Source organism: Ostrea edulis, chromosome 10 (genome assembly GCF_947568905.1).
Source record: "Ostrea edulis chromosome 10, xbOstEdul1.1, whole genome shotgun sequence".
Taxonomy (NCBI): domain Eukaryota; kingdom Metazoa; phylum Mollusca; class Bivalvia; order Ostreida; family Ostreidae; genus Ostrea; species Ostrea edulis.
Window position 1 is genome coordinate 10,299,195 of NC_079173.1, and position 17,044 is coordinate 10,316,238.

Here is a 17,044-nt window from a genome sequence, read left to right on the forward strand (position 1 = left end):
CTTCTTTTTTTTTTTTTTATGTTTTTGGTCGCTTCAATAGGATCACTCTAGCATTGAAATAAGCGGAATAAATAGACCTTATCATCATTGTACGTATTAAAACTGAAAACGTTGCTGGATAAAATGGTGCAGTGTAAAGTGTTTCTCATGACCTTATTTCTCATTGTGATAGAACAGATATCTGGCAAATGTTTGCACCACGAGGAAGAACTTGTATACCAATGGATATCCGTAGAATTCCAGTGGCCAAACGAAACCATGAAACAAGAATACTTGGACTCAGGAAAATATATTCCTCAGAATAACGCCATTAATGGGATCAAGCTGTACAAAGGACAAGTTTACTTGACAATTCCCAGGCTAAAAGATGGCGTAGCAGCATCATTAACGATGGTTGACAGTAACAGCAATGACGATTCGCCGGTTCTTCATGCTTATCCTAGTTGGGAGATGCATGTTGTAGGGGACTGTAGCACCCTTCAGTTAGTACAAAGCATGGAGATAGAACCCGATACTGGATTAATGTGGATCCTAGATACAGCTTATGTTCCGAGTTCATCGATAGAGGTCGCAGACCGTTGCCCTCCTAAGATAGTGATTTGGGACATCAATCAAAATAAAGAGGTTTACAGGTACGTTTTCCCTGATGATGTTGTTTCGGATCCTTTTTATCTGAATGATCTGGTTCTGGATTATGACACCGGAAATTACGTCAAATATGTCTACATCAGTGATACCCTTGGAAGAAAAATGATGGTTTATGACCATACAAACAAACAGTCGTACTATTTTGTACATAGTAGTTTCGATAGAGAGATGGAATACAGTACTATTTCAATTAATGGTCAAAGCACAATGGCTCCCCTAAGTGTAAACGGAATTGCAATTTCTTACGATTTTAGTGAAGTATATTATTGTCCCATGGCTTCGCTGACTTTGTACCGCGCCCCAACGACTGCTCTCAGAAACAAGGACTCCAACATAAATGTACTCACTGGAGTAGAAAGTCTCGGCAGTAAAGGTATTCAGTCAGATGGACTATATTATGGCAAGGGAAGTTCACTCTATTACTCCACTCTCGGCCAAAATGGGGTTTACCGATGGGATACTTGGACAAATGTGAAAGAAGCACTAGTGAAAAACTCTACCATTGAGTGGGTGGATTCCCTGGGAATGGACGAGAACGGTTATTTGTGGTTTACCTCAAATAATTTACACACATTTTTCGGTAACACTACTTCACCCGGTAAATCAAATTACTATGTATGGAAAGTTTATGTGGGTGATAAAAGCTACCTGGCCAATCCAAAAGGAAGCCCAAGATACGCCTGTAATGAGATTGTCTCTACTGGAAGTCATCCTGCGACTATCGTCAAAAAGTGGGCCACTTTAGACTATGAATGGGCGACGTGTAATCAAATGAAAGAGGCGGTGGATTCGGAGAATTTCACTATTGCTCACAACGAAATCGGAGGGATTAGGGTCCACAATGATAAAATATACGTCACAATCCCTAGGACCAAAAAGGGCATATTTGCTACAGTCGGTGTCTTGGTCGAAAATGCTATCCGCCCCTTTCCATCAGCAGCACTGAATGTTTTAGGTGACTGCCATGCTTTGCAATTTGTACAAAGCATTGAAATCGACGTAAACACGGAATACATGTGGATTTTGGATACAGCCTTTGGACAAACTTGCAAACCTAAATTGGTAGTTTATGATCTAAACAAAGATTCCGAAGTGTTTCGGTACGAGTTTTCTGATACGTTGTTGAATCCAGACTATTTCCTTGAAGATCTCGTGTTAGACTATGTGGACCAGACTGCAACCTTTGCATACATTCCAGATTCTCTAGGTCAACAACTTATCATTTTTGATATTAAACACAAAACTGTTCGTCAGTTGACCCATCCCTCTATGAATTATGTCCATCAATACACGAATATAACTATATCGGGGGAGACGACCGGCCCACATTTCAAAGGAATTAAAGGCATCGCTATGTCCCCAGATTTCAAATATGCGTATTATTCCCCTTTGGCTGGAACTAAACTTTATCAAATTGAAACCTCAGTTTTACGAAATGAGAGCAGTTCCGAATCTGACATAGATGAATCTGTCAAAGAGATAGGAACTAAGAATTTCACAAGCACAGGTATCTTCAGTAGCAAGAGTGGTCTTTACTTAACAAACCTAGAAACTGGAACTATTTTAAAATGGTCTTACTCGTCAGCTGGATCATTCGTAGATGGTATCACTCCCGCTACAATGGAAGTTACTAAAAATTGCTTGTATCAGTGGTTAAACAGCCCATCGATAGATGGAAAGGGAAATTTATGGTTTACAACTCGCAACATCGATCCATTTTTTGGAAATTCAACACATCCAGAAAATCTCAACTATTTCATCTGGAAGTCGGATATTGGTGAGCAAAGCTACCTTCAAGGACAAATCCCTAAAAGAACATCCGCGGGAACTACTTTGTCGCTCAGTGGAGGGATATATGTTTGCCTATTTGTTACGATATACTTAAGATTTTTCTGAACGACGTGACAAAATATACATGTTCTCAAATGCAGAATGTTGCTTGTAGATAATGTGACTTTGTTGTGGCAATTATCCATTAAAGTACTGAATGATATTATGCCAGTGAAAACACAAAAGTGAGGTATTTAGGAAGATCTACCAGAACTGCATACAAAATCATCTTAGTCATGTTACTGTTAAGACTAATGTGTAGCATTGAGACAAGAGCTTAAACGGTCATTATGTAAATGACTACGGCGATAAATACGCGAATGCTAAATGATAATCAGTATACAAATATACTACTATTAGTGCGCATAATTAAACTGAAGGCAAGGCCATTTACAAACGATGACCCATTTCTTGACCCCTGTGTTAACAATATGTCCTTATTTGTGGGGGGAAAAACTGTGAAGGTATTCAAAAACACTTGTGGAATTTATAGTCATCTTTCAGAAGCAATGCGATATAAGAGTTATGTTGACAAACAGAACATTTGAAATTGATCCTTTACGTGTTGTCAAACGCTAACAAAGCGCTTTAGAATTTAAGTGTTTGTAACACGAAAAGGGTTCAGCTCGTTAGACGTAAAAGACCCTGTACAGTGTTCATGTGCAGTGTATGTTAATAACTAGCATTGTAACCTTACTTATCTTTCTTATAAAACTATTATTCATCATAAATATAGACATATATCATAGACATATATCGGTACATTTGATTACGGATATATATACCCTAAATAGATATAAATTTTCAGTAATTAATAATTGGCTAAAAAAAGATTACCTGAATTGTACTGTATTCAAGATTTACTAGGTTTTGAGCTGTTAATGCAATGTGCCACGTGGAATGTTTGTATTTATGCATGAGGCATTATTGGTCCCCCCCCCCCCCCCCCCCCCCAAATATTTTACTTGCTACAGAAAAGTCAATATTTGTACATGTATTTACTGTTCTCATGTATTCTTTGTGGGATTTTAACCTTTTTCATGCTTTCAATAAAATAATAACTAACCGAGATTTTGCATTTATTTCCCGATAGCCAGTTCGTACAAATTATGTACTGTAATAAAAGTTAATGTCATCCGTCACAGAGCGTACAACTTAGACGTAATATGTACTGTTATAAAAGTTCTTATATCATCCGTCACAGAGCGTACGACTTGTACGTATATCACATGACTGCGTTGTTACAAAAGCTCGTATATCACCCGTCACTGAGTATGTCATAACTTTACTTGGAGTTACTTGGGACTGCCTTGTAATTTTCCTAGGAGCTCTGCACTGTCTTCAGCTTCCTGGGAATCAGAATAAAAGGCGTGTTTACAAAAGTAAAAATCTTATCTGTGCATTAATTTGGTTGTTAACTTTCTTCTACTTTGTTTACAATTTCACACAGCAAATTTTTCGTCTAACAAAACAATGAAAAGTGTTTAGAAAGAAGGATGATGGATACATCATTGATAGATAAAATGTACATGTATCGAGGAAGAACATGATAAACTTCGAATCAAAAATTACATTGTGTTTAAACTCATTTTATTTTAAGGGAGAATGCTACACCAGAGAAATTTGATATGGGATGAAAAGTGTAGGATATGTACAACAATATCTGGAGATAGATATTTTTCAAATTTACTTAATTTCATCAAAAATGCAGTTTTAGTACAAAGAAATTTAAAAAGAAAAAAGAAGAAGAAATTAAAACCCCTGCTGGTCTAGCAGTCGATATGCTAACCTACTGAGCTACTTAGCTTTGCAATGTTCTTTAAAATGAATGGACAAATATTGCTGACATTTATATTTTCATTCATGTTATATAAGGAAGTCGATCATTATGACGATGTAGAGCACCTGTTTAAAGCGTGTTGGGATATACCTGTAATAGTTCTGCCTGAAGAATCAAGCGTTGCTTCCTCCCGCCTGATATTAACACGCCTTGATAAAATATGTATGCCCTGTAAAAGACCTATGCGTGATAAACTTCAACGATGCAAACTAACCACGCAATGTTTTGTTCAATAAAGTAAATTATGTCAGCCAATAAAAGTTGGAAAGCAACCCACTATTGTGTGTATTAGTTAATGTAGACAAGACATTGAGTGTAATGAGATTGTTAAGGATAGCCCTGTAGATAGGATGATGAGTGTAATGATATTGTTAATGATGAACCTGTAGATAGTACGATGAGTGTGATGAGATTGTTAAGGACAGACCTGTAGATAGGACGATGAGTGTAATGAGATTGTTAATGATGAACCTGTAGATAAGACGACGAGTGTGATGAGATTGTTAATGATGAACCTCAGGGGTTGAAATTAACTTTTTCTACCACAGGCTAATTTTAGCCTGTGGGTAAAAAATCCACAGGCTAAAATGAAAACCTACTAGCTAAAATAAAAATAATGAAGCAGTGCTCTTTTTTCATGTTTTTTTAAAAAATCAATTACATGTATTTTCCCCATCATTATGCATTACTGAGCCTTGTGGGTCAACAGGCATCGTTTGGACAAGACACTAAGTTACGTAAGTCATGTTTAGGTCTCTTGATTATCGCACCTCTAATCCACAACCTGTTTACCGCAGGTCCAATTTCATGCCACATCAGAGTTGTCACTAGTGATTTTTCAAAGCGCACCCGGGACTCATGGTTTTATAAGCAGCACGATCATGAGCCCCATGGACTTTTTTGATAATCGTCTACGCGGTGAGCAGTGCACTCGTGTCAACACTACAACCCGACCTCAATATGACAATAAATTAATTTAGATAGGACATTCTCATGATTCTGATAAAAATAACTACCGGAAGACTTGGTAAAACATAGACTCCGACTTTTTTTCCTTCTTAGATCAATGAATAACAAAAACCTCATACTTAGAATTCAATTTAATCACCCCTATAAGTGAACAGGACTTGTGGCACATGTATTTTTCATCATAATGCGATGTCCGACCTCTAAAGCATTTGTTTGACTCCGAGTTCCTTAAAAATCGTAAAAGAAAAATCCGGATAGAAACGGTTGTTGAAATCGATCGTTCATGTAAGCGTTTGTATGATTCAGAGTGCAAGTTTAAGAAAAGCGAATGGCGCATTACCGTATAAAACGGATACGATACGATCATAGTTTGTAAATCACCACTCGCTAAAATTTTCGAGTGTCCACTATTTTTACTCGCTATTTTTCAAATGTACTCGCATTTTGCGAGTATTTCTCGCTAATTTCGAGCCCTGAACCTGTAGATAGGACGACGAGTGTGATGAGATTGTTAAGGACAGTCCTGTAGATAGGATGACGAGTGTGATGAGATTGTTAATGATATACCTGTAGATAGGACGATGAGTGTAATGAGTTTGTTAATGATAGACCTGTAGATAGGACAATGAGTGTAATGAGTTTGTTAATGATAGACCTGTAGATAGGACAATGAGTGTAATGAGATTGTTAATAATAGACCTGTAGATAGGACAATGAGTGTAATGAAATTGTTAATGATCGACCTGTAGATAGGACAATGAGTGTAATGAGTTTGTTAATGATAGACCTGTAGATAGGACGATGAGTGTAATGAGATTGTTAATGATGAACCTGTAGATAGGATGATGAGTGTAATGAGATTGATAATGATAGACCTGTAGATAGGACGACGAGTGTAATGAGATTGTTAATGATGAACCTGTAGATAGGATGATGAGTGTAATGAGATTGATAATGATAGACCTGTAGATAGGACGACGAGTGTAATGAGATTGTTAATGATGAACCTGTAGATAAGATGATGAGTGTAATGAGATTGATAATGATAGACCTATAGATAGGATGATAAGTGTAATGAGATTGTTAATGATAGACCTGTATATAGGACGATGAGTGTAATGATATTGTTAATGATATACCTGTAGATAGGACAATGAGTGTAATAAGATTGTTAATGATAGACCTGTAGATAGGATGATGAGTGTAATGAGATTGTTAATGATAGACCTGTAGATAGGATGATGAGTGTAATAAGATTGTTAATGATGAACCTGTAGATAGGGCGATGAGTGTAATGCGATTGTTAATTATAGACCTGTAGATAGGGCGATGAGTGTAATGAGATTGTTAATGATGAACCTGTAGATAGGACGATGAGTGTAATGAGTTTGTTAATGATAGACCTGTAGATAGGACAATGAGTGTAATGAGTTTGTTAATGATAGACCTGTAGATAGGACAATGAGTGTAATGAGATTGTTAATGATAGACCTGTAGATAGGGCGATGAGTGTAATGAGATTGTTAATGATAGACCTGTAGATAGGACGATGAGTGTAATGAAATTGTTAAGGACAGTCTTGTAGATAAGAAGACAATGAGTGCAGATAATGAGATTATGAAGATTAAATCGTTCGTATCTTACAACATCAACATAAAAACAGGGATCAGCACGCAATCTGACATAGCCCACTTCATAATCAGACGTAAAAGCGTCGACTGTTGTTGCTGAAACTTGGTATAAACTGATGTTGGCTTCTCTTGACCAAACGGTCCACAATCAGAGCTCTGACCTAGATTGATCACCTGCTTACTGAAATTAAATCAAATCAAGGAAAATGATAGCTATTTATATACACCTTATCAATATATACTTTACCAGAAAGCGTTACAAAACTTCCAAATTCATATATCATAATCTTTATTGTACTTACTAGCCATAATTTTACAAAATGAATTTATTCATAGAATGCATGTTATTCAAAACAGATGAACAGACAAAACAGAAGAAAAATTCTAATTAAAATCTGGGATTTGGGATTTTTTACCACGCAAAGGCATCAGTTGGTGACACCGCATGTAACAAGGCGTAATTAAAATAAAAATACTACGATACATAAAGATAAGGTACATAAACAGATTCCCCGGTGCGCTTACCTTACTATCAGGCTGAAATTGATTCATATAGTAGACATTTTCCTATTACTGATGAAAACGTGTGAAGGCAAATTAATCTTACCTTCCGATGACGACTGATACCGGTATGATAATCAGGATAAGAGTGATCAACAAGAAGGACGTAAGAAACCCCGTGTTCCGGGACTGGCTCCAACGCTTCAGAGGAGGTTTACAGGTGTCGCGGACCACGTGGTAATTCACGTAGAAGAAAGTCACGTTAGAGATGACGCCGATTAGTGGAAGCAAGGGACAGGCGAGCGTGCCAACCTAAAACGTATACACTGTCTGAGAATCTGGTCATTGTCATGTTCACCAGTAAGATTAAATCAATCAACGATATCAAGGGACAGGCGAGCGTGCCAACCTGAAACGTATACAATGTCTGAGTATCTGGTCATTGTTATATCCACCAGTAAGATTAAATCAATCAACGATACCTGTTTCAAATTTCTAATCCTTTCATTAACATCGATTCCCCCCTTTCATTTTATTAATTTTCGTGCGCATCAAATGTGATACATGTTTTCATTTCTTAAACAAGAGGCCCATGGATCACAACGCTGAACTAAGTCACCATGAACTTGTTCATAGGAAGACTTTTAAGACTCGTTACTCTCCGTGTTCACTCAAAATAAATGACCCTATATGATTCCAACCTTGTTCCAATTGGTCATGACTTAACGGAACTGAAATAAACTGGTTCAATGGTTAGAACTAGATTACAAGTCTAACTGAACTAAACTGGTTCAATGGTTAGAACTAGATTACAAGTCTAAAATATACAGACGGCTTACGAACAACAGGTGATCAGAAAAGCTCACTTGACTCCATCAGTTGAGCTAGAAAGCGATTTCGCAGGTACATGCAATTAATATGTTGTAGAAAATCTTTCAAATATTAGAAATCCTGCAGACTAATGGAAACATCAGCATAGTGTATGTATATTGTATACAATTTACAATTATACCAAAGAAAGGTGTGATATTGTTTGGGTGAGACAAAGGTTCTTTTATCGCAGTTTTACATAGAAATACGTCATACCCAAATAAGACCTTGGCGATAAATTAAAACCAAGGCTGGTCCCGACATTAGAAATTCCGACTTTTTGTTAGTCCAGAAATATTTGATGTAGTTGATTCCCAACTGCCCGGATACCTGTAATAATAAGAAAGCGATCAATGTATTATTTCGTCCCGGTTTTGATCGTTGATTTTGGTAGGGAGACAAACCTAAACCAGTTTTAAATGGGTGTGACTGGTCCTACACACACACACACACACACACACACACACACACACACACACACACACACACATATATATATATATATATGTCTCTTTTTTAGAAGTAAAATACAGGAAAAACTCTAAACACTTTGTTGAAATATTTCGACCGTGTTACCGGTTTTCTTCAGTCTTTTTCACGACTGAAGAAGACCGGTAACACGGTCGAAATATTTCAACAAAGTGTTTAGAGTTTATATATATATATGCATTTTAATATTTTTTAATTCTGTTTTTATAATTCTACATTTTTTATTTTAACAATTTTATTTAACATTTTACGATCTAAAGCGGACTATCAAATACCCACTCGGATCTAGTCGGAAGGTACAATAAACTGTCACGCACAATTTCGCGGGCAAACCTCAATCAAGGATTATAAGTATAGAACTGCTACATGTACGGCGGACAACAAACAGACAATAAGTCAGGGCTACACATCCATTATCAGTTCATACAACAGGCCAAGGCAGGTAGACCGCCACTAATGGAGACATTAAAGAGGGTTATTACAATGAGAAAAAATGACAACACCACAACAAAATTAGCACTTGTCCATTCGTGTTCAGTCTTGTTGTTTCAAGAAAAATGATGATTTTCGAGTTAAGCCATTTTTCTTTCATAAAGCCTAGTTTACATTTGGCCTGCGATGCTCCCACGGAGCCCGTGACCTCTACGATATTGTTAAGTTTGAAGTAATTTTATAACATTTTAAGCCCGATAATAACATTAACCCTCTCTCTCTCTCTCTCTCTCTCTCTCTCTCTCTCTCTCTCTCTATATATATATATATATATATATATCATATAAACTGGTGGTATCATTATATTTACGTGCATATGAATATAACATATATATGTATCATTATATCTATGCGGATAAAAATATAAGATATGTACATGTATATACAAAGACGTAAAATCTTCATTTTCAAGCATGCAAATCAACCTTAAATTTCACTGTGATCTTACATGTAACAATGATATTCTATACTAAGTTATTCAATGCGTCAAAATATAAATATTAATATCATTTCACAAATCATGGATAAAATTTGACTTTCTTTTGATTTTATAAATAGCCAACACACTCGCTGCTAATTGCAGAAAATCGAGGCATTGGAAGCGACATGCCATATATATTAAGATTCTACATCCACTGTCCAGACCCCATTCCGGGAGCGCCTAATGGGTCTTGCACGCGGGCGTTAATCGCAGATCTTTATAGGGTTGCATTCATTGGAGAAAGAATAGTTGTTGAAACAAAACAATTACCGCCGTTTATTCTCTAATCAACCTGTTTGCAGGTCGTTAGAAGAGTCATCAATCTATGTTTTGATATCACCCACGTATATGCACGATCTTCTATTATCACATATACAAAGAGAGAGAGAGAGAGAGAGAGAGAGAGAGAGAGAGAGAGAGAGAGGGGGGGGGGTGAGGTTTATGCATATCAAAATCAACTAGAACTTCCCTAACGGGACTAATACCTCCGCGGGGCACATTGGATGTTTGAAAATAGTGAATTTGTGCTCATTGAAAATAAACACATCCTTTTGACTTGAGGATTGTTGAGAGCAATAAATGCAAATGCAAGATTATATATTCCGTAGTAGTGTGTTACTTAGAATATTGAAGATATGCTTAATATAATTTCTGAATATTACATGGATAACTACTATTCAGCGTCCATGAGCCAGAAAACAACACATCTTTATTTCCAAAATCATCCACAGACAGATGGACAGACAGACAAATGGACTGATCATTCCAGTATACCCTCTCCTAAACCAATACAGTAGTCTATCTGAAAGAACAGATCATTACAAAATCTAAAAGAAAATGACTGTCATTATATACATAATATATACACAAAGTTTGAATCGAATCTGTGCATTGGTGTTAAAGATATCCTTTGGACAGATCACGTCTACGGATGGACAGACGGACAGGGTGATTTCAGTATACCCCCCAAACTTTATGTGTGTGTGTGTGTGGGGGGGGTATTACAAAATAGGACTATCATATTCCTGATGAAGAATGAAACTCGTCGGGTAAATTCAACACGGCTTTGTGATTATTTCAATTATTCTAAATACTACGTTCTTGTGTGAATTTTTCTATTTTCGATCTTATATACATTGTATATCTGAATGTGGATCTGCCTATTGAATGATTATATAGGGCGTGTCCTATTTCGCTCCCTAGAAAACATATTGATTAGCAAGCAAAATATGAAGTTTAAATACGTTTGTAGATTTAGAGTACTTTTGCAGCTAGCGATTTTGTATATCTTAAGTCATCTTATGTAAACTTTTTTGTTTGTCCTGAGGAAGGGATAGGTCGTCCCGAAAATTGGACAATCTAATTGTTCGTGGCCTTGAACATTTTTGTACTTTTTTCATAAAGATTGGAATTGGCCTTGTATGCGGGTTGTAGATCCGACACGTATATGCATATAGGTACAACTGTACATTGTTGGAACTTCGGTGTTCTGATTTCCTTACAATCACTTGTGTGGCCATTTTACTTTTTATTTTAACTGTGAGCATTCTGCTTCGTTTCTATTGAAATCCATTGCTTGTTATTTGCAATTATAAAGACACATTGTGTTTCAATATAGTTAGATCTGGTTTTTAGTGTCGTCTGTCCGCGTTTGAATATAATATTATACATTCCACGAACCCGGTGGCCCATTTCGAGGCATTGTTGAAATTGTTGGAAAATATGTTTCTTGTTTTTTGGGTTGTTTTTTTTTTCATTTGAATTTAGTATAATAAATAACATTACTCATATCATGTGATGATTTAAATAATGAGATTAGAGTTTGTCCTTCTTGGACTATTCCTTTGATCATCGTACAAATACGGAAATCATTACTAAATATGAAGATAAGGTAAGGACGGGTGACTTTCAGCTGTTACGTCTTATATCGTACAGGTCAATAATATGTATATTTTACTTACTTGAATGTATTCATATTTTAAAAGAAAATACAGAAAAATATAAATAACTCAATATCTTCCTTTGGTTTGTTGTCGCAGACATTGCAAGAAAAAAATTCATAACCCGCTTACGGCTAAGCATTTTTTCTGCAATGTTTGCGACCATCATAACCTGTTTAACAAACCTTAAAAAGGGCATCTTATTATCTAAATAGAATTCTCACAAGACGCCTCCACTTTAATCATTTTTAAAATAATAGCTCTTATCGTTTGAACAAAATATCAATGACATCATTAAGTAATGAACACACTCTCGTACTTTAGTATTCTGGCTCTTGAGCAGAGCTTTATGGATGTCACCCTATCAATGACAATGCCAAAGCTATTCTTAAATATAGATATATTTAGTAATGAGATTTCTGTTCACAAGCGTAGACCTGTAGAAAAATGGGAGGCAGTCAATGACAATTTCCTCTTTGAGAAATGATGATTGCCAAAATAATCTGTTGTATGATACATCTCTATATCAGGTTTACTGAATTTCCATATAAATAAGACATTATCGCCTTTTCCATTGACGTCATTAGTACGCAAGCATTATGTAAGAACGCTGAATAAATGTGTATATTCAGCAGTATTCTACCACAAACGTCACTTGACACTCACGTGAACGAAAGTATCCAGGACCACCAATTTGTATAGTTCTTGTCCAATCACCGTTCCAGTGCAATCATAAGTTAACTGGAAAAAAAAATCTACCATTTTGAAATAAAATCACCGATTTTCCCCCGTACACTATAGATTCGATTTATGAATTGTTACTCTAACGAAATATTACATTTCACTGATACTGCGTCTAACTCGTGGAGACTACAGAGTTCTCTTTGTCTAATTTATCTATTTTACGCCGAATGCTCTCTGACGTGTTTCATACCAATTGTTAGGCCGTTTTCTACTTACCAATTTTGACTACGAATTACTTTGTTTACCTGATCAAGATTTAGGGTTCACGGCGGGTGTGACCGGTTGACAGGGGATGCTTACATCTTCCAAGCACCTGATCCCACCTCTGGTATGTCATGGGGTCCGCGTTTACCCTGCTCCTAATTTTGAATTCTTGATAGGAATTATGAGATTGATTACCGTTCGTTATCTTCATTTTTTCATCAAAGTGATATAGTAAAAGTATATACAATTATAACTACGAGCACAAACGCTCCATTCGGTCACATTGATCTTAAATGTTGGAGATTTGATAATCTATTATTTTATCAAACAGATTGTACATGTTGCCGTATTGTGCTACTTATAACATAAACATGAGACGCTGTATGGCCTGATTTAATATGATATTCAATAAGGAACAGAATTGTATGTATACCAATTCCGAATCATACCTACCTTTGTGAGCCGACTATACAGCGTAACAATGAGAGCCAGGAGATTGGCCATCCGAAGACAGAACACACGGGCCAAGGTAATACTAAGTTCTACCTTCCCACTGCCGTATTTTTCAATCACTGGCAACTGATGTGGGAAAAAAATCAATAATTAATACGCGGAAGCTTGCGAGTGATTAATTTTGAGAGCTTTAAACAATTTAGGAAATAAGCTACTAATAATTTTCACGAGTCATGGAACATAATCATCATAATCACTTTATATACTTTCCATTATCTGATTATCTATATCAATAAAGCTGATTGGTGCGTTGTGAGGGTGAACTACAAAGGTGATTGGCGCGATGTGCCAGTGAAACAAAGTTGATTGACGCGCAGTGAGAGTGAACAATAAAGCTGATTGGTGCATTGAGAGAGTGAATAGAGCTGATTGGTGCGTTGAGAGAGTAAAGAATAGTGCTAATTGGTGCGTTGAGAGAGTGAATAGAGCTGATTGGTGCGTTGAGAGAGTGAAGAATAGAGCTGATTGGTGCGTTGAGAGAGTGAAGAATAGAGCTGATTGGTGCGTTGAGAGAGTGAATAGAGCTGATTGGTGCGTTGAGGGAGTAAAGAATAGAGCTGATTGGTGCGTTGAGAGAGTAAAGAATAGAGCTGATTGGTGCGTTGAGAGAGTAAAGAATATAACTGATTGGTGCTTTGAAAGAAGGAAATAATTGACATTTGTAGGTCAATACGATGTTTTAACAACCTGAAAGTTAGCAGTCACTGAGCTCGTTGGTGATGGAAATATTGTACTTTGAGGGTAGCATAGAATTGACCGACACAATTAAATGACAATTATTGTTTTATTATACTGGTATGATCGAATAATTCAATTGTTCAAAATTAATCCTCATTTTATTTGAAACTTTCAATAAAAGTTGATGGCAAATGATTGGTGATGAGCTGATTTTTTAACTATTTCCTTTAAAATTAATTCTAACATTTGATGAATTGCTCAATGTCAAATGTGACAAAGTTGATGCAAAATATTGAATATTGCTCTGTAAGGTTCGAAATCAGGAAGAAGTCCTTTTTCCACTAAATAGCTTCGAAATATTTTTCTTCAGCCAAATTTGTGGTCATCCGAGAGTTTTCTGCATTTTTATTGATGGGGAGCCGTTCTACTTGTAAGTTTAGCGATTTAAATCTAGCTCGCCATGTTTTAATTGTTTACGTCGTCTGTAAGACCTACATGTACCATCGGAACATCGCTCGGACTTTTCTGTATTATTTCAACTTGACAGAAAATGACGAGCGATGCTCCGACTGCAAGACCTAGTAGAAAGTGATTACAGATACAAGTATTCATTGGACAACCAACAAAAATATTAACCAATCGTATCAACTGTTAAATTCCCAAATAGAATGATTTTGGCCTGATGTTGGAGAAATCAAATGTCATATTCACCTCGAAGCAACTTGCAGGTGAATAGAATATCCTTTTTATACTTTGTTTGATTTCAGCCAATTAGAGAGCTTGAAATTATTCGATTATATACTAAAGCCGATCGGTGCGTTGAGAGTGCAAAGTATAAATGAAAAATATATGCACGAAACTGGAGACGTTATTTCTTCTTTCTGATATTTTACAATTCCCATTATTTTGAAATTGTCGTCTTTGTTACATCTGGTATTCAAAATTCATTCATGATTACGATCAATGACAAGCTACCTAAAGCTTGACATCCCTTTGTCTGATTTTTTTTATCTATGTGGACCTGTGTACCGCGAGAACGATACAAACCACCGTGATCACAGAGAAAACCGACAATTTGATAATGAAGGGTAATTTGCACTGTGCATGTTCGTCATACTGTAGTGAGAGCTCTACATTTCCCACGATCAGCAATCAGATACATGCTAATAAATAGTCTATTATAAAATCTGCCTAAAATCTAGAGAATGTTAGTGTTCAATATCCTGAGGATTTATTGAACGCTAACTTTGCATTGCGTAAATTGTGTACGCCCGAAACATTCCGAGTATGAGCGTTCAATATTGACGTTACCGTAACGACGTAAACAAGCCAAAATGGCAGACGACGGTCCTCCGAATCTGACAGAGCTGGTATTTGATATTTACTTAGGCAAAATGTTTTACTGTACATAAATGATGATGTCCCCATTCACAAAATCAGTTTGCTTCATGCATCAATGACGGGTTTAATATTGAACAGTTAAGAAATGCATGCTGATATTGCACACTCACCTTAGATGCCAATATTGATGAATTCTCGTCTATTTTGGAGTATTTTGAGTGTAAAGGGATATAATTTAACAACTAAATACTTTAACTATATAATAAAAGGATTATTGAACTTATATTGGTAAATATTGGCACTCGTTGACTGTCAAAATGCACGAGCAAGCTCGTGCATTTTGACAGCCAACGAGTGCCAATATTCACTATTATTATATAGCTAATAAATAGTCTAATATAAAATCTGCGTAAAATCTAGAGAATGTTAGCGTTCAATATCCTGAGAATTTATTGAACGTTAACTTTGCATTGCGTAAATTGTATGTGCCCGAAACATTCCGAGTATGAGCGTTCAATATTGACGTTACCGTAACGACGTAAACAAGCCAAAATGGCAGACGACGGTCCTCCGAATCTGACAGAGCCGATATTTGATATTTACTTAGGCAAAATGTTTTACTGTACATAAATTATGATGTCCCCATTTACAAAATCAGTTTGCTTCATGCATTAACGACGGGTTAAATATTGAACAGTTAAGAAATGGATGCTGTTATTGCACACTGCCAATATTGATGAATTTTCGTTTATTTTGGAGTAGTTTGAGTGAAAGGGGATATGATTTAACAACTAAATACTTTAGCTATATAATAAAAAGGGTTATTGAACTTATATAGGTGAATATTGGCACTCGTTGGCTGTCAAAATGCACTCGCAAGCTCGTGCATTTTGACAGCCAACTCGTGCCAATATTCACCAATATAAGTTCAATAACCCTATAATATAAGTTCAATAACCCTATAATCTAGCTAATTTAACCTTTTATCGGTAATAAAAACTTTTTATAATGCATGATAACACTCTCAGCAGATTATATCTACTTTTCCTTAAGAAATAATACAAAGGACCTACACATTTTAACTGAAGCTTGTATTCCCCATTTACGACCCCTCTTCTCAAAGAAAAAAATATTTATCTATTATTATACTTTTTGGTAAATATTAAACACCGATGCATCTCCGGTAACTTTACGGTCCTTTTCCCCTAGGGTATTGGAAAATAAATGTAAAAAAAAAACACAAAAAAACACACACAAAAAAAAACACACACACCAAAAAACAACAAACAACAACTAAGTTTTAGATGGTCACCCTTAGCCTGAAAACTACAGAATTACTACCCGAGGTCAATACAGGTAAATGAGGTAGAAAGAAAACGTATAGTTTTCGCCGATTTTTATTGTATTTTTTTTTTTTTTTTTTTTTTTTTTATGAATTTCATCACCAGCACAAGATTGTCCAGTCTTTACATGTAATGAAATTTAAAACGCAATTGGAAAGTTGAAATTAAACAAAAGTTGTAGCGAGGACTTTATAGTGAACGAAGTCTTTGTTATTTGTGAAGACTTTTTGGATTTGATTTTCTTTATTGCAAAAAAAAAAAGAAGACTTGTAATAGCATAGAGAAATCTGGACAACTTTGTGCTCGATATAAAGAAAGGCTTTAAAAACCGGTCATTCGATAAATGCAAGATGAAGATAACGAACAGTGATCAATCTCATGACTCCTATAAGAAATACAAAATAGATAGTTGGGCAAACACGGACCCCTGGACACACCCTGCTATCAATAAAGGTTTAACAAAAACATTTAAAAAGACGGTATAACTCTTAATCTTAACGAACTTTTCAGTCAAATAAAATGCCAAACCT

The 17,044-nt window shown here is 35.9% G+C and overlaps 2 protein-coding genes across 2 annotated transcripts in view; one reads left to right on the top strand and one right to left on the bottom strand.

Annotated features, from left to right (window-relative positions):
* LOC125666752 (uncharacterized) overlaps window positions 1-3,549 on the top strand; it is a 3,804-nt gene extending 255 nt beyond the window's left edge. Inside the window, exon 1 of the mRNA XM_048900004.2 lies at window positions 1-3,549. This exon is cut by the window's left edge and continues 255 nt beyond it. Within this exon, the coding sequence (XP_048755961.2) occupies window positions 124-2,544 (2,421 nt within the window). The 5' untranslated portion in view covers window positions 1-123 and the 3' untranslated portion in view covers window positions 2,545-3,549.
* Window position 3,550: 1 nt separating this feature from the next.
* LOC125666777 (transmembrane channel-like protein 3) overlaps window positions 3,551-17,044 on the bottom strand; it is a 29,039-nt gene continuing 15,545 nt past the window's right edge. Inside the window, exons 11-17 of the mRNA XM_048900062.2 lie at window positions 13,093-13,218; window positions 12,358-12,432; window positions 8,506-8,619; window positions 7,526-7,731; window positions 6,932-7,099; window positions 4,409-4,487; window positions 3,551-3,827 (exon numbers count right to left, since the gene is read on the bottom strand). Of these exons, the coding sequence (XP_048756019.2) occupies window positions 3,774-3,827; window positions 4,409-4,487; window positions 6,932-7,099; window positions 7,526-7,731; window positions 8,506-8,619; window positions 12,358-12,432; window positions 13,093-13,218 (822 nt within the window). The 3' untranslated portion in view covers window positions 3,551-3,773. The remainder of the gene's footprint in view (window positions 3,828-4,408; window positions 4,488-6,931; window positions 7,100-7,525; window positions 7,732-8,505; window positions 8,620-12,357; window positions 12,433-13,092; window positions 13,219-17,044) is intronic.